General features: G+C 35.8%; 1 protein-coding gene across 6 annotated transcripts in view; it reads left to right on the top strand.

The window, feature by feature from the left end:
• The window catches only part of QKI (QKI, KH domain containing RNA binding), a 192,948-nt gene that overhangs the window by 89,726 nt on the left and 79,634 nt on the right, over positions 1-23,588 (top strand). For all 6 annotated transcript variants that reach the window (XR_005214107.1, XM_037817636.1, XM_037817634.1 and 3 more), the window contains exon 3: positions 400-516. Coding sequence is in view for 5 of the 6 variants with exons in the window: in XM_037817636.1 (XP_037673564.1) it covers positions 400-516 (117 nt within the window). In the remaining variant the exon portion in view is untranslated. The remainder of the gene's footprint in view (positions 1-399; positions 517-23,588) is intronic.

The following is a 23,588-nucleotide window of genomic DNA, read 5'->3' as shown; positions in this document are numbered from 1 at the left end:
CCATGTGGCAGTTCTGACCTGTAGCAGATGGTTGCCTCAACACCGTCATTCCAAAGATACAATGAAAAATTTTATAGAAGGGATTTGCATTCTTGAGTGGCATTAAGATTTTGTCAAATTCTTTAATATACTCTAGTTTAGATTACATATTGATGGACAATTCAGTGCAATACCTGTTTTAGCTAGATAGTTCTAATTCATAGTTTATGTTAATCATGCTAAACAGTGAGCTATTGTAGTTAGGCCTTAAACTTGACAATAAATTGATAAGGGCTCTAATATTTTCTCTTATCTTAGGGTTAAAAAATACTTATCTCAAGGAAGAATATATAATGTTTAAAAATAATTTTCAGAGGTATACATGCAGTTGAGTAATGTATGTTGATTTTTTTTTTCCAGTTTAATTTTGTTGGGAGAATCCTTGGACCTAGAGGACTTACAGCTAAACAGCTTGAAGCAGAAACAGGATGTAAGATAATGGTCCGAGGCAAAGGCTCAATGAGGGATAAAAAGAAGGTAAGTCCTTGAAAATGAGGCACGTCTTTATGTGAGTAGTTTACTTATACTTTTGCATCCTAACAATAAAATATGCAGATCTTTTGGTATTTGACATTTGTGAATAAAGACCATTATTTCATCTAAGAAACTTTTTAGCAAAATTAATGTCATTAATGACATCTTGAAATTTAGGGCTTTTTGTTTGTTTTAAGGTATTCTCATGATTTTCCCTTGCTAATTACCATTATTTTTCACGTAGCCAACTAAAGTATCAGTCATTACAAAGGTTGGCTTACTTTGGTATTTAAATTTTAGAAACTGCCAGTTTGCAAATTAATCAAACTGTAATGTTATATATGTAAAATATGTAACTAAAAGTTCAAAATACCTAAGATGTTTCTTTCAGTGAGGTTTACATGAGAATGATCAAATAAATAAATCTTGGATATCTGTCAGTCCTTGGGAGTTTTAGTAGATACAGAAATCTACTAAAAAGAGTAGGCTTATAACTAGCCACAAGAGACTCACTTTGGATTGCACCAGCATTTTATGTTGATTGTAGGTTTTCTAGACATATTTCCTTAAAGTACATTGCTTCTGTTTTTTTTTTTTTTTTCCTGCCATTTTTGTTTTGTTAGTTTAATTAGTAGAAACCTGCTTTAAACTGTGTTGAGAAGGTTTCATTTGCCTAGTTGACTTTTATTCAATGATCTGTGGGTCTGGATACTTTTGAGTTTCTGTCCATGTAAAAATTAATTGAATGCCTTTTTAAAAAATACCTAGGTATTACTTGCCAAAGGTTGAAATTATTATTCAGAAGGATCATTACCCCCCCCCCCCAAATGTTGCTTTGAAAGGTGGTAACAAATGATAGTCATGTGGTCCTCTCATGTTGGAACATGCACATTGAATCACTTTGTGGTGCTACTGGAAGTTTGTGCCCAAAAGGTATCCTGACATAATTTTGAAAACTTATTTTTGAGCTTTTAACCTAACTTCATTTTAGCCCTACCATAACCTAACTCCCCACACCGTGGCAGCCCGAGTTCTACTTGGGCATTTTTACATTTGAAGATAAAAACAGTTGATTAAAATCTTAAAAATGTAAGCATATTCTGAACCAATTGAGTGGCAGTTTTCTCAAATGAGTATTGTCATGTAGTTTTGGAACCTATGTTTGCATTTATGATTGCATTTGTATTAAATAGTACTAATTTAATTTGCGTAGGGATAATGAGATAAAGTCTCAACAACTGAAGGACAAATAAATCTTCACCAAAAGATTAGTGTATCAGTTTGTTAAACTTGTTGGTATGCCAACAAGTTTAACAGAATTTCTTCCTTCTCAGTCTCTGTTTAATTCTGTGTTTACGGCTCTCACTCACACCCTCACAGGACACAGAGGATAGGAGTTTGGAACTGTGTAGTTAGATTCCATGGATTCTGTGCTGGATTGCAGTTGAACTATAGCCTAAAGAACATTTTCTGCTCTCTTTGGCCTGCTAAGAGGCAAAAGAATGTAATGTTTGAGTGTGAGCTGCAATCAGATTGCTTAGGTTTCAGTCTTGGTACTGTCACTTAGTGACCTTGGCCAAATTACTTAATCTCCTTGTGCCTTGTAAAATGGGAATAGTAATAACATTTTTCTCTTATGGTGGTTTTGAGGATTAAATGAGTTGTTTAACGTAACTTGGCAAAGTGTTTGGTTTGTAGTTAGTGATAAATTAATGACAATAATCATTCTTAATAAATTATAGTATCTTAACACTTGCTTAGATATTGCATGTTACTTTTATACTCTTTTATAGTATCACAGGGTAATACTACAATTTTTTAAGCTGTGGAAATGACAATACTTTCTTGTTATGTTGTGACCTTCAACTATCCCATATTCTAACGGCTTTCCATTTTGGTTCTCTATTGGTTGCTGATGCCAAATTTGGTCTTGGCAATTTTGTTCTTAACCACAGATAGCAGCAGTTCACTTATTTTATTTTTAATTTGTACTGTTGTCTACTGATAAAAAAGTTTGTATTTTATACATAATGGAAGAAGACAAATAATAAACAATAAAAATGAAAACTTAGCTCTAGATTATATTTTCAGGTTTATTAAAATGTTAGAGGTAAACTTGATTTGGGCATATCTAGTTAATTTGTATGGCTACAGTATATTTGATATAATGGTGCATGAATTCTGTGAAGAATTTATGTATAGATCTATAACCCCTAGAGTGTCTTCTATAGTCTTAATTTGAATCTACTGCACATAGTAAATTAATGAAATCATCTTGGTTAATGCTGTAGTTATACTATTCATTGAACTCTTAAAATGTAAATAAAAGTAAAGTCAGAATGTATGGTACTATCATTAGTTGCTTGGCTACTTATTATTTTTGGAAAGAACTAAAAAAAGTAGCTGGAGACAAATTGATGTGAGAGATATGGCTGATTTAATTGTATTTCAGTAGTTACAAAGGAGAAACCATTTGGCTTTAAGCTTTTATGCCGAGTTGACAATTTTTGTAAAAGCTAAGAAAGCTAGAAAATCTTAATATATTAACTGCCTAATATACTTTTAACAAAAGTAATATGATGGAAATAATTATTTGGTGGTCTCAGTTCTTCACTAGACTGATAAGCTCTGTGACAGAAGACCATATTTTATGTAGTATGTCCTTGGTATTTGGTACCAGGCATAGAATAGGCACTAGAAAAAAACATCTTTGAAAGGAATGAGCATTTAATTCAGGTAATAAATGAAAGGCGTAGATGCCCATCCCCTTCAAATAAAATTTGGCAGATAAGAAAATTGTGAACCGTAATGTTTTAATTCTTTTTGGAAGATATGCTGTACTGTATAATTCTAAGCTGCTGCCTTTAAGCAAGTAAGTGAATGTGCCACTTTAATTTTTATTCTAATGGGTCAGTATTACTTCAGCATTATCGATGGGCTCAACAGATATGTATATAAATTATACATTTGTGTATATAAATGTATATTTATATAAATTTAATAGAATATTACTGGGTGATCTCAAGGAACTAAGAGCAGGAACTGCAGTCATATTTCATGAGGGACTGTATCAGGGTTTGGAAAGCTGTTAGAAACTTCTTGCTTATACAAGCCAACATGTGGCAGTTCTGACCTACCATTATAAGGCTACTATTAACAGTGACCAGATTTTATCAACCGTTACTAAATATGCAGTGTCTTACTGAGACCAAGCAATATCCTTGTAAGATAGTTACGCTTTTCTATCAAGAATGAGGTCTTAAAGAGGGGAAGAAACTTTAGTCACTCATTTCTAATTAAAGACTATACTAAATATAAACCTGAATATCTCACTGGGTATTCAAATACTTCTTGACAAATCAGTTTCATCAGAAGAGGGCTTTTGTATTTAAAACCAGATAAATTGTAATAAAGTTTTTTAGTGCAACTTAATGTTTGTTTCCCAAATATGTGATTCTAGTTTCCTCCTTTTTTAGAGATTTCCCTAATAGTAATTCTTGAGGAACTACAGTGTTATGAGGAACATTATTTTTAAAATGTTATTGGAGAGGCCTATTGTATTGTAGGTGGAATTCTTGAATTGTTTTGAAGAGCTTGTTTAAGCAGAGCATTTCATAGCATCATTTTACATGTTAATTTTCATATATATTACATATTTTTCTTAAATATTTCTAATAGATTTCTTAGTGCTATTTCTTGTGGTTAATATGTATTTTAATTACTTTGTGAATGTGATTTTTTTTTTTTTTAAGAAGAGTTCAAAAGTACAGATGACATGAAAGAAAATTAAAGGCACCTAGAATTCCATCATTATAGAGACAACCTTTGTTAAAAATTTTGGCATGTTTCTTATAGATTGTTCTTCATGCAGTTAAATACACATACATGTTATAAAAAGTAGATCATGTTATACATGCTATTTTCTGATCAGCATTTTCTCCTGCAACTCCATAGCCTGTCCTGTGTCATTTCACCAAATATTGAGCTTTATAATGTCTTAAGACTTTGTACTGAGCTATATAGGAAAGCACACTTACAGGACATTTCAAGGCAGTATTGATACCGATGGGCAAAAATAAATTTGTTTGATTTTGGAGTGGGTGCTTAATTCTATTTTATTTTAAAAAAAATTATTGCTGTCTGTAGATTTTTGAAAGAGGTCGAGTTTAATGCATACTTTGTGGTTGACATACTGAAGTGGCAATGACAGCTGGTTGTATGATGCAAGTATAAGCATGGCTCCAACCAGCCTGTGCATTAATCTTGTTGAATACTTAGCTCTCTGACAACCTTTAGCATAGTTAGTTTTTTTTAAAATGTTCATCATAGAAAATTTTAAGTAATAGAAAGATTGATAGCATAATTAACTCTTATTTACTCATCACCTAGCATTAATTGTTCCTGACTCATAGGCTGTCTTTTTTGTGTATACCCCAAACATTCCCTGTTTTCCTCCACCACCCCCACCCCACCCCCTGCTCCCCATCAGATTATTTGGGAAGCAAATTGCAGACATGTAATTTCATCAGTAAATATTTTATTAGATATCTAAAATAGAAGGATTCTTTAATGATACTTTGCTTTTTTAAATAACCAAAAAATTTATATCATCAAATATCTAGCAAGTTTTTATAGTTTCCCACTGTCTCCTAAACTTGCTTTAGAAAAGTTTTTTGAATGCACACCCAAATGAGGGCTGTATACATTGCAGTTGATTGATGCATTGTGAAGTAACCTTCCCCCTACCCTCCCATTTTCCCTCTTGCAATTTATTGTTAAAAACTGGGCAGTTTCTCCTGAAGAATTTCCAATAGATTTTGCTAATTGTTTTATTATGGGGGTGTTTAACATTTAACTCTGTCCCCTGTGTTTCTTGTAAATTGGTAGTTAGGAAGTTTCACTAGATTTCTACCTTCCTTTCCTTCTTTGTGGAAGACTGTTTTCATAAGTACTTCATCAGATGGTATATAAACTCTGGTTTCCTCTCTGCAGTCATTGTGATTGTTGTCTAGATGCTTTATTTTAGTAGGAGTTTCAAAATAACTATCCTGTTTCTTCATTAATATTATCTAGATCTAATTTTTATAGGAAAGGCTGGATACATGCTTCATTCTTTATTTACTAGTTTTCAAAATAGGAATCCTCCAGAGATGAAGAATGAGTGCTTTGTTTTGTTTTCTTTTGAGTATCTTTGTGAATGCATTTAAACAGTTTTGATGTGTTTCACTTCGTTGCAGTTTATTTTAAACTGATTCTCAAATTGTCAGTCCAGTAGGGGCCTCTTCAAGTTGGCTTCTAAGTTCTCTTGACACAGTCCTAGTAGATGGTGACAGTTACTATGCTTTCTGGTGTATGCTATGATAGTCTGGGATCATTTTGTAAGATTTCCATCCCAACTTGAAATTAGCCCTTTCTTTAAGGAACTCTGGTTACTTTTAGGGAGAAATAGTATTGAGAGACAGCAGTTTGGTTCTAGTTGTACTCGATATTTGTAGACCTTTTTAGGACAGAGCTGTGTGTACACGTTTATATTTAGAAATGTGTGTGTGGGTACACATGTATATATACAAACTTGCATACTAACGTACACACACTTTTTCACAAATTCGTTCTCTTTCATATTCCGGACTACAGTGTTTTTACTTTATCTCATTGAAATTATATCCATAAATTTTTTCTTTCCCACTGAAAATCCTGGTTCGTGACACAAAATACTTCATTTGCATTATTTAAAAATATACAAACAGTAATACCAACAATATAATTAGTGAACACAATTTTTCCCCCATTTCTTAATTGTTTTCAGGGTATGTTCCAGTAGAGATACAAATTACTCTCTCTCTCTTTTTTTTTAATCATCATTTTATTGAGATATATTCACATACCACGCAGTCATACATAACAAATCGTACTTTCGATTGTTTACAGTACCATTACATAGTTGTACATTCATCACCTAAATGAATCCCTGACACCTTCATTAGCACACACACAAAAATAACAAGAATAATAATTAGAGTGAAAAAGAGCAATTGAAGTAAAAAAGAACACTGGGTACCTTTGTCTGTTTGTTTCCTTCCCCTATTTTTCTACTCATCCATCCATAAACTAGACAAAGTGGAGTGTGGTCCTTATGGCTTTCCCAATCCCATTGTCACCCCTCATAAGCTACATTTTTATACAACTGTCTTCGAGATTCATGGGTTCTGGGTTGTAGTTTGATAGTTTCAGGTATCCACCACCAGCTACCCCAATTCTTTAGAACCTAAAAAGGGTTGTCTAAAGTGTGCGTAAGAGTGCCCTCCAGAGTGACCTCTCGGCTCGTTTTGGAATCTCTCTGCCACTGAAGCTTATTTCATTTCCTTTCACATCCCCCTGTTGGTCAAGAAGATGTTCTCCGTCCCACGATGCCGGGTCTACATTCCTCCCCGGGAGTCATATTCCACGTTGCCAGGGAGATTCACTCCCCTGGGTGTCTGATCCCACGTAGGGGGGAGGGCAGTGATTTCACCTTTCAAGTTGGCTTAGCCAGAGAGAGAGGGCCACATCTGAGCAACAAAGAGGCATTCAGGAGGAGACTCTTAGGCACAAATATAGGGAGGCCTAGCCTCTCCTTTGCAGCAACCGTCTTCCCAAGAGTAAAACTTATGGTAGAGGGCTCAACCCATCAAACCACCAGTCCCCTATGTCTGTGGTCATGTTAGCAACCATGGAGGTGGGTTAGGCGAATACCCCTGCATTCTCCACAGGCTCCTCAAGGGGGCACTACATCTTTTTTTTTCCTTGTTTTTCTTTCTTTTTTTTTTTTTTTTAACTTTCCCTTCTTTTTTAAATCAACTGTATGAAAAAAAAAGTTAAAAAGAAAACAAACATACAATAAAAGAACATTTCAAAGAGACCATAACAAGGGAGTAAGAAAAAGACAACTAACCTAAGATAACTGCTTAACTTCCAACATGTTCCTACTTTACCCCAAGAAAGTTACATAATATAGCAACATTTCTGTGAACTTGTTCCTACTATATCCATCAGAATTTAACAGACCATAGTCATTTCTGGGCATCCCCAGAACGTTAAATAGCTTATCTGTTCTTCTTGGATTATTGTTCCCCCTTCCTTAATTGCTCTCTACTGCTAGTTCCCCTACATTCTACATTATAAACCATTTGTTTTACATTACTCTCTTTTGTAAGCACTCCAGGTAGTTTTTTTCATTGTGAGACAGTTACGCCATCACTTAGGTCCACAGATTCATCTATTTCTTTGGGTTTTTCAGTTTTAGGAATTGGCTTAAATTATTTACTTTGTTATTTAATTAGGAAATATTTACATGGTTTCAAAGTCAAAACTATAAAGCACAGATAATATTCAGAGAAGTCTGGTTTTTATCCCTGCCCTTCTACCTATTTCCTCCCTTGCTGTTTGAGTGAATTTATTTTTTGGTTTATTCTTCCATGAACAATTGTATAATTTTATGTGTGTGTGTGTATGTGTGCGCGTGCGTGTGTGTAGGAGTTTGCCAGCCAAATTAGTAGAATGGCATTGTATTCATCAGAAATAGGATAAAGCAGTGTATAAAGTTGTGCCATGCTTGGCATATCACAGTAGATAATGTGGTATGTGGTAGAAGTGGTATTTGATATTGGAGACAAGGCTGGAGGCTGAGTATAAAGACATTTGAATGTTGTGTTACAGGTTTTTATTTGATTTTGAAAGCAGTGCCTTGCCATTTTTTTGTTTCCAGGGAGAGGAGTTGTATGATACTTTGTTTTCAGAAAGATAACTGGCAGCAGTGGAAGAGATGCAGGAGGAGACTGAAGGCCTCAAATGATCAAGTCTAAGACAACTCTGGTTAGAAAGTTCTTGTGTTGAGATAAAATCTGTGTCTTTGTAACTTCTCTCTTCTGATTTTTTTTTTTTTAATCATCATTTTATTGAGATTTATTCACATACCACGCAGTCATACAAAACAAATTGTACTTTCGATTGTTTACAGTACCATTACATAGTTGTACATTCATCACCTAAATCAATCCCTGACACCTTCATTAGCACACACACAAAAATAACAAGAATAATAATTAGAGTGAAAAAGAGCAATTGAAGTAAAAAAGAACACTAGGTACCTTTGTCTGTTTGTTTGCTTCCCCTACTTTTCTACACATCCATCCATAAACTAGACAAAGTGGAGTTTGGTCCTTATGGCATTCCCAATCCCACTGTCACCCCTCATAAGCTACATTTTTATACAACTGTCTTCGAGATTCATGGGTTCTGGGTTGTAGTTTAATAGTTTCAGGTATCCATCACCAGCTACCCCAATTCTTTAGAACCTAAAAAAGGTTGTCTAAAGTGTGCGTAAGAGTGCCCACCAGAGTGATCTCTCGGCTCGTTTTGGAATCTCTCTGCCACTGAAGCTTATTTCATTTCCTTTCACATCCCCCTTTTGGTCAAGAAGATGTTCTCCATCCCACGATGCTGGGTCTACATTCCTCCCCGGGAGTCATATTCCACGTTGCCAGGGAGATTCACTTCCCTGGGTGTCTGATCCCACGTAGGGGGGAGGGCAGTGATTTCACCTTTCAAGTTGGCTTAGCCAGAGAGAGAGGGCCACATCTGAGCAACAAAGAGGCATTCAGGAGGAGACTCTTAGGCACAAATACAGGGAGGCCTAGCCTCTCCTTTGCAGCAACCGTCTTCCCAAGGGTAAAACTTATGGTAGAGGGCTCAACCCATCAAACCACCAGTCCCCTATGTCTGTGGTCATGTTAGCAACCATGGAGGTGGGGTAGGCGAATACCCCTGCATTCTCCACAGGCTCCTCAAGGGGGCACTACATCTTTTTTTTTTTTTTTTCCTTGTTTGTCTTTTTTCTTTTTTTTTAACTTTCCCTTCTTTTTTCAAATCAACTGTATGAAAAAAAAAGTTAAAAAGAAAACAAACATACAATAAAAGAACATTTCAAAGAGACCATAGCAAGGGAGTAAGAAAAAGACAACTAACCTAAGATAACTGCTTAACTTCCAACATGTTCCTACTTTACCCCAAGAAAGTTACATAGTATAGCAACATTTCAGTGAACTTGTTCCTACTACATCCATCAGAAATTAACAGACCATAGTCATTTCTGGGCATCCCCAGAACGTTAAATAGCTTATCTGTTCTTCTTGGATTATTGTTCCCCCTTCCTTAATTGCTCTCTACTGCTAGTTCCCCTACATTCTACATTATAAACCATTTGTTTTACATTTTTCAAAGTTCACATTAGTGGTAGCATATAATATTTCTCTTTTTGTGCCTGGCTTATTTCGCTCAGCATTATGTCTTCAGGGTTCATCCATGTTGTCATATGTTTCACCAGATCGTTCCTTCTTACTGCCACGTAGTATTCCATCGTGTGTATATACCACATTTTATTTATCCACTCATCTGTTGAAGGACATTTGGGTTGTTTCCATCTCTTGGCAATTGTGAATAATGCTGCTATGAACATTGGCGTGCAGATATCTGTTCGTGTCACTGCTTTCCGATATTCCGGGTATATACCGAGAAGTGCAATCGCTGGATCGAATGGTAGCTCTATATCTAGTTTTCTAAGGAACTGCCAGACTGACTTCCAGAGTGGCTGAACCATTATACAGTCCCACCAACAATGAATAAGAGTTCCAATTTCTCCACATCCCCTCCAGCATTTGTAGTTTCCTGTTTGTTTAATGGCAGCCATTCTAACCGGTGTTAGATGGTATCTCATTGTGGTCTTAATTTGCATCTCTCTAATAGCTAGTGAAGCTGAACATTTTTTCATGTGTTTCTTGGCCATTTGTATTTCCTCTTCAGAGAACTGTCTTTTCATATCTTTTGCCCATTTTATAATTGGGCTGTCTGTACTATTGTCATTGAGTTGTAGGATTTCTTTGTATATGCAAGATATCAGTCTTTTGTCAGATACATGGTTTCCAAAAATTTTTTCCCATTGAGTTGGCTGCCTCTTTACCTTTTTGAGAAATTCCTTTGAGGTGCAGAAACTTCTAAGCTTGAGGAGTTCCCATTTATCTATTTTCTCTTTTGTTGCTTGTGCTTTGGGTGTAAAGTCTAGGAAGTGGCCTCCTAATACAAGGTCTTGAAGATGTTTTCCTACATTATCTTCTAGGAGTTTTATGGTACTTTCTTTTATATTGAGATCTTTGGTCCATTTTGAGTTAATTTTTGTGTAGGGGGTGAGGTAGGGGTCCTCTTTCATTCTTTTGGATATGGATATCCAACTCTCCCAGCCCCATTTGTTGAAAAGACCATTATGGCTCAGTTCGGTGACTTTGGGGGCCTTATCAAAGATCAGTCGGCCATAGATCTGAGGGTCTATCTCCGAATTCTCAATTCGATTCCATTGATCTATATGTCTATCTTTGTGCCAGTACCATGCTGTTTTGGCAACTGTGGCTTTATAATAAGCTTCAAAGTCAGGGAGTGTAAGTCCTCCCACTTCGTTTTTCATTTTTAGAGTGTCTTTAGCAATTCGAGGCATCTTCCCTTTCCAAATAAATTTGATAACTAGCTTTTCCAAGTCTGCAAAGTAGGTTGTTGGAATTTTGATTGGGATTGCATTGAATCTGTAGATGAGTTTGGGTAGAATTGACATCTTAATGACATTTAGCCTTCCTATCCATGAACATGGAATATTTTTCCATCTTTTAAGGTCCCCTTCTATTTCTTTTAGTAGAGTTATGTAGTTTTCTTTGTATAGGTCTTTTACATCTTTGGTTAAGTTGATTCCTAGGTACTTGATTTTTTTAGTTGCTATTGAAAATGGTATCTTTTTCTTGAGTGTCTCTTCAGTTTGTTCATTTCTAGCATATAGAAACATTACTGACTTATGTGCATTAACCTTGTATCCCGCTACTTTGCTAAATTTGTTTATTAGCTCTAGTAGGTGTATCGTTGATTTCTCAGGGTTTTCTAGATATAAGATCATATCATCTGCAAACAATGACAGTTTTACTTCTTCTTTTCCAATTTGGATGCCTTTTATTTCTTTGTCTTGCCGGATTGCCCTGGCTAGCACTTCCAGCACAATGTTGAATAACAGTGGTGACAGCGGGCATCCTTGTCTTGTTCCTGATCTTAGAGGGAAGGCTTCCAGTCTCTCACCATTGAGTACTATGCTGGCTGTGGGTTTTTCATATATGCTCTTTATCATGTTGAGGAAGTTTCCTTCAATTCCTACCTTTTGAAGTGTTTTTATCAAAAAGGGATGTTGGATTTTGTCAAATGCTTTTTCAGCATCTATTGAGATGATCAATTGATTTTTCCCTTTCGAGTTTTTAATGTGTTGTAATACATTGATTGTTTTTCTGATGTTGAACCATCCTTGCATGCCTGGAATGAACCCCACTTGGTCATGGTGTATGATTTTTTTAATGTGTCTTTGGATTCGATTTGCAAGTATTTTGTTGAGGATTTTTGCATCTATATTCATTAGGGAGATTGGCCGGTAGTTTTCCTTTTTTGTAGCATCTTTGCCTGGTTTTGGTATTAGATTGATGTTAGCTTCATAAAATGAGTTAGGTAGTGTTCCATTTTTTTCAATGTTTTGAAAGAGTTTGAGTAAGATTGGTTGCAGTTCTTTCTGGAAAGTTTGGTAGAATTCCCCTGTGAAGCCATCTGGCCCTGGGCATTTATTTGTGGGAAGATTTTTGATGACTGATTGGATCTCTTTGCTTGTGATGGGTTGGTTGAGGTCTTCTATTTCTTCTCTGGTCAGTCTAGGTTGTTCATATGTTTCCAGGAAATTGTCCATTTCTTCTACATTATCCAGTTTGTTGCCATACAGTTGTTCATAATATCCTCTTATAATTTTTTTAATTTCTTCAGGATCTGCAGTTATGTCACCTTTTTCATTCATTATTTTGTTTATATGGGTCTTCTCTCTTTTTGATTTTGTCAGTCTAGCTAGGGGCTTGTCAATCTTGTTGATCTTCTCAAAGAACCAACTTTTGGTGATATTTATCCTTTCTATTGTTTTTTTTGTTCTCTATGTCATTTATTTCTGCTTTAATCCTTGTTATTTCTTTTCTTGTACTTGGTTTAGGATTGGTTTGCTGTTCATTTTCTAGCTTCTTCAGTTGATCCATTAGTTCTTTGATTTTGGCTCTTTCTTCCTTTTTAATATATGCGTTTAGTGCTATAAATTTCCCCCTTAGTACTGCTTTTGCTGCATCCCATAGGTTTTGATATGTTGTGTTCTCATTTTCATTCGTCTCTATATATTTAGCAATTTCTCTTGCTATTTCTTCTTTAACCCACTGATTGTTTAGGAGTGTGTTGTTTAACCTCCAGGTATTTGTGAATTTTCTAAGTCTCTGATGGTTATTGACTTCTAATTGTATTCCATTGTGGTCAGAGAATGTGCTTTGAATAATTTCAATCTTTTTAAATTTATTGAGGCTTGTTTTATGTCCCAGCATATGATCTATTCTGGAGAAAGTTCCGTGAGCACTAGAAAAGTATGTGTATCCTGGTGATTTGGGATGTAATGTCCTGTAGATGTCTGTTAAATCTAATTCATTTATCAGATTGTTTAGGTTTTCAATTTCCTTATTGGTCTTCTGTCTGGTTGATCTATCTATAGGAGAGAGTGATGTGTTGAAGTCTCCCACAATTATTGTGGAAACATCAATTGCTTCCTTTAGTTTTGCCAATGTTTCTCTCATGTATTTTGTGGCACCTTGATTGGGTGCATAGACATTTACGATTGTTATTTCTTCTTGCTGAATTGCCCCTTTTATTAGTATGTAGTGGCCTTCTTTGTCTCTCAAAACATCCCTGCATTTGAAGTCTATTTTATCTGAGATTAATATTGCTACACCTGCTTTCTTTTGGCTGTAGCTTGCATGAAATATTTTTTTCCATCCTTTCACTTTCAGTTTCTTTGTGTCCCTGTGTCTAAGATGAGTCTCTTGTATGCAACATATTGATGGTTCATTTTTTTTGATCCATTCTGCGAATCTATATCTTTTAATTGGGGAGTTTAATCCATTTACATTCAACGTTAAAACCGTGAAGGCATTTCTTGAATCGGCCATCTTATCCTTTGGATTATGTTTGCCATATTTTTCCCTCTCTCTATTAATATCCTTTATTGTACCCATACCGAATCTCTTTAGTACTGAACCTTTCTCCAAGTCTCTCTGTCCTGTCTTTGTTTCTCTGTCTGTAGGGCTCCCTTTAGTATCTCCAGTAGGGCAGGTCTCTTGTTAGCAAATTCTCTCAGCATTTGTTTGTCTGTGAAAAATTTAAGCTCTCCCTCAAATTTGAAGGAGAGCTTTGCTGGATAAAGTATTCTTGGCTGGAAATTCCTCTCACTCAGAATTTTAAATATATCGTGCCACTGCCTTCTCGCCTCCATGGTGGCTGCTGAGTAGTCACTACTTAGTCTTATGCTGTTTCCTTTGTATGTGGTGAATTGCTTTTCTCTTGCTGCTTTCAGAACTTGCTCCTTCTCTTCTATGTTTGACAGTGTGATCAGTATATGTCTCGGAGTGGGTTTTTTTGGATTTATTCTATTTGGAGTTCGCTGAGCATTTATGATTTGTGTATTTATGTTGTTTAGAAGATTTGGGAAGTTTTCCCCAACAATTTCTTTGAATACTCTTCCTAGACCTTTACCCTTTTCTTCCCCTTCTGGTACACCAATGAGTCTTATATTCGGACGTTTCATATTATCTATCATATCCCTGAGGTCCATTTCGAGTTTTTCAATTTTTTTCCCCATTCTTTCTTTTATGCTTTCATTTTCCATTCTGTCATCTTCCAGGTCACTGATTCGTTGTTCAACTTCCTCTAGTCTTGTACTATGAGTGTCCAGAATATTTTTAATTTGGTCAACAGTTTCTTTAATTTCCATAAGATCATCCATTTTTTTATTTAGTCTTGCAATGTCTTCTTTATGCTCTTCTAGGGTCTTCTTGATTTCCTTCATATCCCATACTATGGTCTCATTGTTCATCTTTAGTTCTTTGAGTAGCTGCTCTAAGTGTGTCTCTTCTGGTCTTTTGATTTGGGTGCTTGGGCTTGGGTTATCCATATCGTCTGGTTTTTTCATATGCTTTATAATTTTCTGTTGTTTTTGGCCTCGTGGCATTTGCTGAACTTGATAGCGTTCTTTTAGGGTTTGTAGACCAGTTGAAGTCCTTATCTCTAATTTATCAGATCTACAGCTTCGTGGAGTACACTTTCTCTAACTAACCAGCAGGTGGCGTCCACGAGCCACCTGTTCTCCACAAGCCAGATCTCCCCTGCTTAGCCTTTTTGGTGAGTGGGGGAGTGAGTCTTGTGGGGCCCAATTGGTGTCCCAAGCTTGCGTGTGTAGTTGGTGTTGCCTGCCCTGTATGTGGGGCGTGTTTCTGGGCAGTCGGGGAGGGGGGGTGGCCCTAACAATCAAATCTCCCTGATGATCCTAGAGTTTTAAAGCTACTGCAATAGTCTAATCCTTCAGTTCAGTCCTGCCACAGTTTGTCTCTGCCACTGACCCACAAGTCTTTGGTATTGGCGTATGGCTCCTGAGACTTGCAAGTGGGCCCCTCTTCCAGGCTGTGCACCCCGGGTCCTCTGTTGAGGGATGACTGTGCTATGTCACAGGTGAGTGCCGTCCCCCCAGGGCAGTTCTGGGCTGCTGGGCTGTGTTGGGAGGCTCCCAGTCTGCTCAAATGATGGCTGAATGGGGCTCTGTTAATTCACACTGCTCCCCCTTCCCAGCTCTGGGACATTCAGCTGAGGTTGCAGGGAAGGCTAATGTCCACGCCCAGTTTTGTGGTGTGTGCCTGTTATTTGAAGCACTTCCGTCACACTGGGTTGTCTGGGGCAGCTCTGGGCTATGGGGCTGGCGATGGGCAGGAGTGTTTCCTGTCCACCAGGATGGTGGCTGTGAGCGGACACCCCCCTTTTCTTGGGAAGTTGTGTTGTTTAGTGAATTTTCTCAGCCACTGGATTATTGCCTTTTGTCTCAGAGCTCTCTTAGTTCTGCTCTTGACTTGACGTGCCCAAATTTCAATTCTTTGAAGCTTTCTGTATTGAGCTTCTTAGAGTAATTGTTTTAGAAAAAGCAAAAAGGATTTAAAAAAAAAAAAAAAAACAAAAAACGGCCCTCCTCAGAGATCTAATGGGTTATTGAAATGCTAATAGACAAAGCAACCAGGGCCATTAAGGAAAGGTGCCCTGGGCAGAGAGATCAGCCTTGCTTCGGGATTTGCATATGCGCCTCAAGGCCTGATCTCCGCCCTTCCCCTTTCTGTGTTCACCAGAACTCCAAAAATCCTCTGCTTTTATTTTGGAGTTTTTCGTGTTGTTTTTTTTCTATGCCTGTCTCCTCTCTGCTGGGCTGGCTGCTCTCAGAGTCTCTGGTGTCTGGTCTCAGTCTATCTATGGTTGGAGTTTGAATGAGTAGAATGAGTTTCCGATAAGAGCAGCCACTGCAATTCTCCCTTCTCCTTCCTGGAGCTGACAGCCCGTCCTCCCCCGGGACTGAGCCTGGCAGGGAGGGGCGCGGGTCCCCTGGCCGCAAAAACTTACAGATTTCGCTGATCTCAGCAGTTCCACGTTTTCATGAGTGTTGTATGAAGTATGCCCAAAGACAGATTGCTCTGTGGTGTCCAGTCCACGCAGTTCCTGGCTTTTTACCTACTTTCCTGGAGGAGTAACTAAAACATACAGCTCACCAGTCTGCCCTTCTCCTGGTTTTTCTCTCTTCTGATTTTAATTCTACTTTGAATTCAAAGCACATATAATAATCACTCTATCAGAATGTTGTGAAAAGTTCTTAAACACTCAGTTTCTCCACTTGCAGACCTCTTTTTGAGGAGCACAGCTTTACACAACAGACTATGGTATGATCTGCTGGTCTTCTGTCAGGGCTGTAAACGAACTCTGTGGTGTCCTCCTTCGCCACTTCTGAAAATCCTCCCCACTCCCTCATTTTTGCTGTGTGTGTGTATGCGTGCACATTTTCACGGAAGTTATTTTATAGAGCCTTTAGGTTTACAGAAAAATTGAGCAGAAAGTTTGTTTCCCATATATCCATCGCCCCCACGTACAGCAGTTTCTGCTATTAACATCTTGTTAATGTGGTACATTTGTTACAGTTGATGAACCGATATTGATAAATTAACCAAAGTGTCCCTAGTTTACATTAGAGTTCACTCCATGTTGTACATTTGTATGGGTTTTGAAAAATGTGTAATGTGTATCCCCCAGAGTAGTTTCACCACCCTAAAAATACCCTGCTGCACCCATTTATCCCTGCTTGTATCCCCCAAACCCCTGGCAAATACCAGTCTTTTACTATCTTTATAGTTTTGTCTTTTCCGGAATGTAATATAATTTGAATCACACAGTTTGTAGTTTTTTTAGACTGCTTTCACTTAGCAATATGTATTTAAGATTCTTCTGTCTTTTCATAGTTTGATAGCTCATTTCTTTTTATCGCTGAATAATATTCCTTAGTATGGGTATACCACAGATTGTTTATCCATTTGTCTGTTGAAGGACATCTTGGTTACATGTGTGTATTTTTTAAACAAATTCATTTTAGAATATTGGCTAGATTAATTTTTTAGTTCTATTTCTTGTTACATGTTCATTATGGACTCATGGCTTAGCTTTGTTTTAAGGTAGAAGAGTATAAAGCGGTATAATAAAAATTAAATGTTAATTTTGGTTGGATAGTATCTTAGTATACTTTTGTAGGGTTGCTACTTTGCCCACTTTAATTGTTAAGAAAGATTGAGAAGGGTTGAAATAAAAATTCTATATTGATGGTACAGTTATTAAAATTTGTCAGATAGTCTTCAAGGGGTGGAAAGGTAGACCCAATGAGAATAAACCTTTGTTTCATTAGAAAGTAACACTTTAAGTAACCTGTAAAACTTAAGCTAATTACTCTGTCATAGATCTCATACCACAATGAGTTAATTGTCCATGTCTAATGAAATGAGACATGGATTTTAGTGAAAAGTGAGAGTCCTTTTTATCACTAGCTGCTGTTAATGAGCCTTTAAAATTAAGTCTTGATTGGACTGCAGTCCGTTTAGTTTTCGGAGCACCTTGTAGTTTTGTTGTGTATAGCAAATTTTCTTTTTAAAGGATTCAGTCTGCTGTTGACAGAATTAGTAGTGGTGTGTTGCTTACGTGTGTATCATTATACTGCATCAGTTGATTTTCTTTTTCAAAATCCTTTAACCAAGGAACTTAGATTGGAAAATGTTTTTTCAGTCATATTAATGACTAATCATTAGGCAGTTTTTAAGCCTAGCAAACCTTTTCTGTTTACTCCTTCAGTTATGAAAGACCACTGTTAAAAGAAATGATTGTTGCTGTTTAGATTTTAAAATATGTTATATAATTAAAATGGTTAATTTTTTTAAATCACAGGTTGTCATCAGGGCCAGGATGATACCTTTGCCTTTGGGTCCAAAAATATTAAAACTGAGAATCTCAGATTATTGATACAATTATTCATTTTTTTGTATTATTTATTATTGCTTTAATATTCTTAAGGAAAAGTAAATAGGAATTATAGCAGATAGGAATGTTTTCAAAAGGTCTTTATATGTTTTTTAAAGGGACTCTAAATATAGGAGAAAAATCATTTAACATGGAAAATATTTTTTTAAGAATCTGTTGTGAAGAAAGTTTTGTATAATTTCACTGTTTTGTATAATTTGTAGCTTAAGATTAATTTCTGAATAGTAACTTGTGTACATTTAAATTCTGAGATTATTGAATGATAAACAAGTTTGTACTCTTCAAGTAATGGTTGAAGATGTGTAATATGATCAAGCTGTTATAGCAGCAGTGTTTTAAAATGTGAAAACACCTTTAAGATTTAAAAGGGTCACAACATTAAAAGGAGTCACAAGTAATAAAAGCAAATGCTTGTTAATCTTTCAAAAAATAAAAAATGAATTTTTTTCTTAATTATGAAAACCTTTCATGTTTACTGGAGAAAAAATTAGAAAATGCTAGTATTTATTTTATTTAAAATCTCCCCATTTAGAAGTAATTTTTGTTTGTGTACTGGTACATATTTCCAGACCATATTTATTTATTCTGCTTAAGAATATTACATAAGATTTTACTGCATATTGCCAAAATTGCCTTCTAATGCTACAAGCCCCTCCGATCCCTAAATAGTCCTATGAGGTACCTACTGTTGGTTTTCTAGTTTTACAGATGAGGAAATGGAAACAGAGGTTAAGTAACTTTTCCTAGCCTGGCTAGTGAGTTGCTTAGTCAGGATTTGAACCCAGGCTGGCTTCAGGGCATGAGTTTAACCATTACATTGCCCTTTTCCTCAGTAGTCTTCTGATTGCCTTATTTCCATGCTTGTTCTGCTATGTCAGATAATGTCATTCTGTTGTTCAGAATCCTCCTGTCTATTTTCATGTATTCAAGAAAAGTCATAGGTCGTTACTGTGGCTCCCAAGGCCTTCCATGATCTTGTGTGTTGCAGTTCTCCCAGTCATAGTCATACACTTCCTTCTTTGAGCTCCCACCTTTCAATTCCTTGGACATGCTAATGATCCCATTGCAGGCTTGCTTTTCCCTCTGCCTGGAATACTCTTCCTCTGATACCTGCCTGACTGGATCCATCATTTCATTTCAGATTTCTCTTCAGTCACCTTTTCGGAGAGTCCTTCACCATGCCTAACAATAGCAAACCCTGATATCTCGCCACTACTTTCTTGTCCTTTTGCTCCTTTATTTTCCTTCTTATCCTGACCTATTACATATATTTTTTATTTATTTATCTACTTCTCTCACTAGGGGATGTGTTCATTGACAGTGGAGTTGTCTGTTTTATTCACCGCTCTATCCCCAGTGATAGAACCTTATGAACATGCCTGCCATGTAGTTATGTGCAGTTAAATGTTCAGTGATGGAAGAAATAGTTTGCCTTTTAATTTTGCTTATAATTATTTTGTATAAAAAATTATCAGTTGAATAATTGAAAATCTTATTTTATTTTGTAGGTTCTGTCTTTAGATAGTTTGCAGATGTTTGCCATTTTCTAATATTATGGTTTTATTTTTTTCAGTTAAATCTTCAACTGTTTTTTTTCTAGAAATTATTTCATTCTCTGGGGTAAGAGTGGAAATTCCACTCTTTGTTTCTCATTTTGCTTTTGTTAAAAAAACAAGTTTAATGAACAAAATTTTAAATTGCTTTTTTGTAAAGTTTACTTTTTTTTCAGATTAATTGCACAATTTTTAGTCTTAATTTAGTAGCAAATCTTATTTTTAAACTCTTGAAAGCATATCTTTTTGTGCTTTGATTTTGTTTTTAGAGGAATCAGTTCTTACTGTACAGGTATAAAAATTTACTCATTTAGTTCTCTTTTGTCCAGTTGTGCTATGCGTATATCTTAATGATTTGGCAAAGCCCAGAAGAATGATGTGTTAGTTTAAAAAAAATTTCCATGGTGTTTGTGACGCATGCTACCTTCATATTTTGATAACATTCTAAATTTTTCTTCTCAATGTATTTCTCTTTGAAAGGGTAATATTAGTTTACATTTTGTCTGGGGCATTTTCTGCTCTGCTTATTGTCTAGGTGTAATTATTAATATTATCTCCTTTCACTTTCAAAATGTCCTAGTTTGGATGTTAAACTTTACAAAGTCACCCTGTAATTTGGTCAGTATTTTGTTGTTTGTGCAACTTTCTTTTACAAAACATTAGCACTGTTATTATATCCACTTTTATATTGGCTGTCAGGAGATTTGTTATTATGGAATTCTGTTGTGGCCTTACGAAAATTTTAATATAAAATTAAAATGTAACTTCTGTCTGTTTCCGAGTGCTGCTGTAACATAACTAAATTCTGTTATGATACTTGGAGAAAATAAATTATGAAAAATTCTGTAAACTAGGGGATTATTTTCTACCACCTGATCTTTTGTTTCTAGAATCTGAGTCGTGTCTTTATTAGTTTGTTCCTTCTAGCAGCCATGGTAGAAAAAAAAAACAAAAAAACAAAAAAACTTGGGCACAGGCACTTCTTGACTCCATTCTGGCCCCAATCAGTCATTGACCAAATTTGCACCATTATGCAGTTCAGAATCCTCTCTTGTTCGCACTGGTGTTTCCCCACCACCTAAATTGATGTCTAAATCTGTGCTCTCTTATTTTTGCCTGGACTTCCGCAATCATCTCTTAACTCACCTTTGTTTTCCCCCAAATAATTTGCACAATTTCTATTTATTTTTCAGTTAAGTTAGTTCTTTGTTGTTGTTGTTGTTGTTACTCGTATCTTGTTGATTTTGGTTTGTCTGTCTCATCTAATTATTTGTAAAAGTTGTGGCCCTCCTATATAGGGACATAATCAAAATACAGTATTTTTGCACTCATTGCCAAGCTATTAAATGCTCTCATTTACCTTTAGTTAAGTTGCATGTTTTTTATTTGATTATTTTAATTATGTCTTAGTTTGCTAGGGCTGTTGTGACAAGGTACCACAGAATGGGGTAGCATTTTACAGACAGCCTTTTTTGCATGAGCTATTTAGAAGTCTTTCATATCACTTTACTTTAGAACTTAAGATTTCAAAAAGTATAGTTTTGTATAGCAGGTTTATAATTATCAGTGGAAATTATTTGAAAAGAAAGTAAAAGAGAGAAGAAAGAGCTTTTAAGTTAATTGAATAGGACTTGATGTTAAGAAGCCAAGATGACATTTAAGCTGTAAAAGTAAAATTAATTGCGACAATACGTGAGTACATTTTGCAGAGAACATTGGTGACTATGTTAGTTTTTCAAGTCATATCTATGCATACAGGTAGCTTTTAAGAAAAATTTTCTTGAAGTGCTTATTTAATGTTTTTACCTCTTCTCCTCTAAAATAAGCTTGTGATTCTTCACAGTAACACTAACACATGTGAAACTTACAATATAAACTTTTAAAGTAAATTTAAAATAGTTCTTCAATCAAATGTTTGGAGTATTTAGGAATTCTTGGTGATATTTTTGTTTATTTTGTTAATGAGTGTCATTTTTTAAAGTTTTTATTGTATATTTAACAGTTTTTTAAAATGACAGATTTCTCTGATAGTCTTGAAGTAAACCTGAATCAAAAATGTGTAATCAGGCGTGTTCTTCGCTTTGCTCATCTACCACTTCTCCCTGCCAGCATGGATATATACAAATTAACTAGGTTGCAAGAGAGATTTATTCCAAGGATACGTTTTGAATGCTTTTAACAGGAAAAAAAGAAAAAACAACAACAACAAAAAAACAAGGCCTTTGAGGCAGAGATGTGTTTTTGACAATAGTTGTTTAATGAGCTGCTTGTACATACAAGAGAAGAAAATGGGCCTGATTGCTCACAATCTGAGGTTTGAAAAAGTATTTTTCTGGGGTCTTATGCATTTGCATATCTAATTGCTATGTAATCAAAACTAAGTGAACTGTAGCTACTTGAAACTTTAAAATGAAAGGCAATCATCCTTACAGGGAGGAGGGGGGGAATCCTCTTACATGCAAGCTAGGCTGAATATTAGCATTATATTCTTGTGCTTAATTATAGGTGTCTGACTGAGCAGTAAATTTATGCTTGTATAATAAAGAAGTGAATGTGACCCTGGAATAACAGCTTAGCTTTGTTGTAGCAGAGCTTTGGCTTTGGGAGAAGTTAGCATCCCTTGTGTATTTTGGTGATAAGGGATTGTGCCAGAATGGCTGTTAATTACCTGCTTTGTTTGATATGGAAAGTAGTGGTTCCCCACTTTTCTTCCCACCAGTGGCAGCATTCAATTAAAACTTGTATTAAACAGCCATAATGCCTTCATTTATCTGTTGGGAAGATGTGAAGTGAAGAAAATTAACTTTTTTCCCCAGCTGTTTTGGGTAGCTTTGTTTTTGTTATATCCAATGATTGGTTTTTATTTATTTATTTTTAATGGTTTACTCTAAAAAGTGTCTTTTAAGCTTTTATAGACTTCAAATATTTTATTTCTTGCTGCCTCACAAAAGTTTTATAGCCATTGATTACCAGAGAGTTTCAGATTAGATAAAGCTCTTAACTTTTATATTTTAACTCATTTTGAACTTCTAACAACAGTTTAAAACTATGTTTTTATTTCCATTATTGTCAAATCAGTAAGTTACCTGTTTGTTTAATATCGATCAATTCACCTTCCTCGGATCTTTTTATACAACTCCAGGTACAGTGAGATATTTTTACTGTGTATTCAGTTAAAACTTAAAGGGTTATAGTTGTTAAAAAAAAATTGGAAAACTTAAAAGCAAAAACTCTGATTCTGAATTAAAATCTCTTACTCTTACCCCAGTCCCCCCAAAAGTCAAGTAAAGTACTTGTTATCTCCCCACCCCCTGAAAAATAGAAGATCTGGAAACCTAATTTTTAAAAAAGAATAGGCTTTGGAATTGAGTCAGGGGATTTTAGTACTGGAAAGTATCAAATCAAGCTCTTTGTTTACAAGTGAAGAAAATAGGCTTAGAGAGACAGGCAGTGCAGTAGAGCGAGCTTAGGTTCAGTAGAGTGAGCTTGGGTTCAGAAGAATGAGCGTGGGTTTTGCGTTGAGACTTTGGTTTTGTCTAGGTTTCAGCAGCTCTCGGATATGCAGTCTAGGCCGGGCAAAGTCACTTCTCTTCGCATCCGTTTCTAACCTGTGAAATTTGGATAATTGATAACCACTAAGGGCTACGGTGGGGGGATTGTAGATAATAGAGGCAAAGAATGTAAAAGGTTTGCACACCCAGACCATGTTGATGCTGCCCTACTTGGTGCCAGTGCTTCCTTTTTTTTGTAAATACAATTTTAGTGAGATGTACTCATACACCATGTGATCCATCCAAAGTATGCAGTCAGTGGCACACAGTAGTTGTGTGTGCATTCATCGCCATAATCAATTTTCGAGCATTTTCATTACTCCAAATTAAAAAAATATTAAAAAAGAAATAAAGAGCACACAAATCATCCCGTACCCTTTATTCCCCCTATTATTTATGCATATCTTTTGTCATTATTTTATTACTTATCGGCCCAATACTGGTTAAAGGGAGTGCC

This window comes from Choloepus didactylus, chromosome 24 (genome assembly GCF_015220235.1).
Source record: "Choloepus didactylus isolate mChoDid1 chromosome 24, mChoDid1.pri, whole genome shotgun sequence".
Taxonomy (NCBI): domain Eukaryota; kingdom Metazoa; phylum Chordata; class Mammalia; order Pilosa; family Megalonychidae; genus Choloepus; species Choloepus didactylus.
This window is presented reverse-complemented; position numbering and strand designations above follow the sequence as displayed.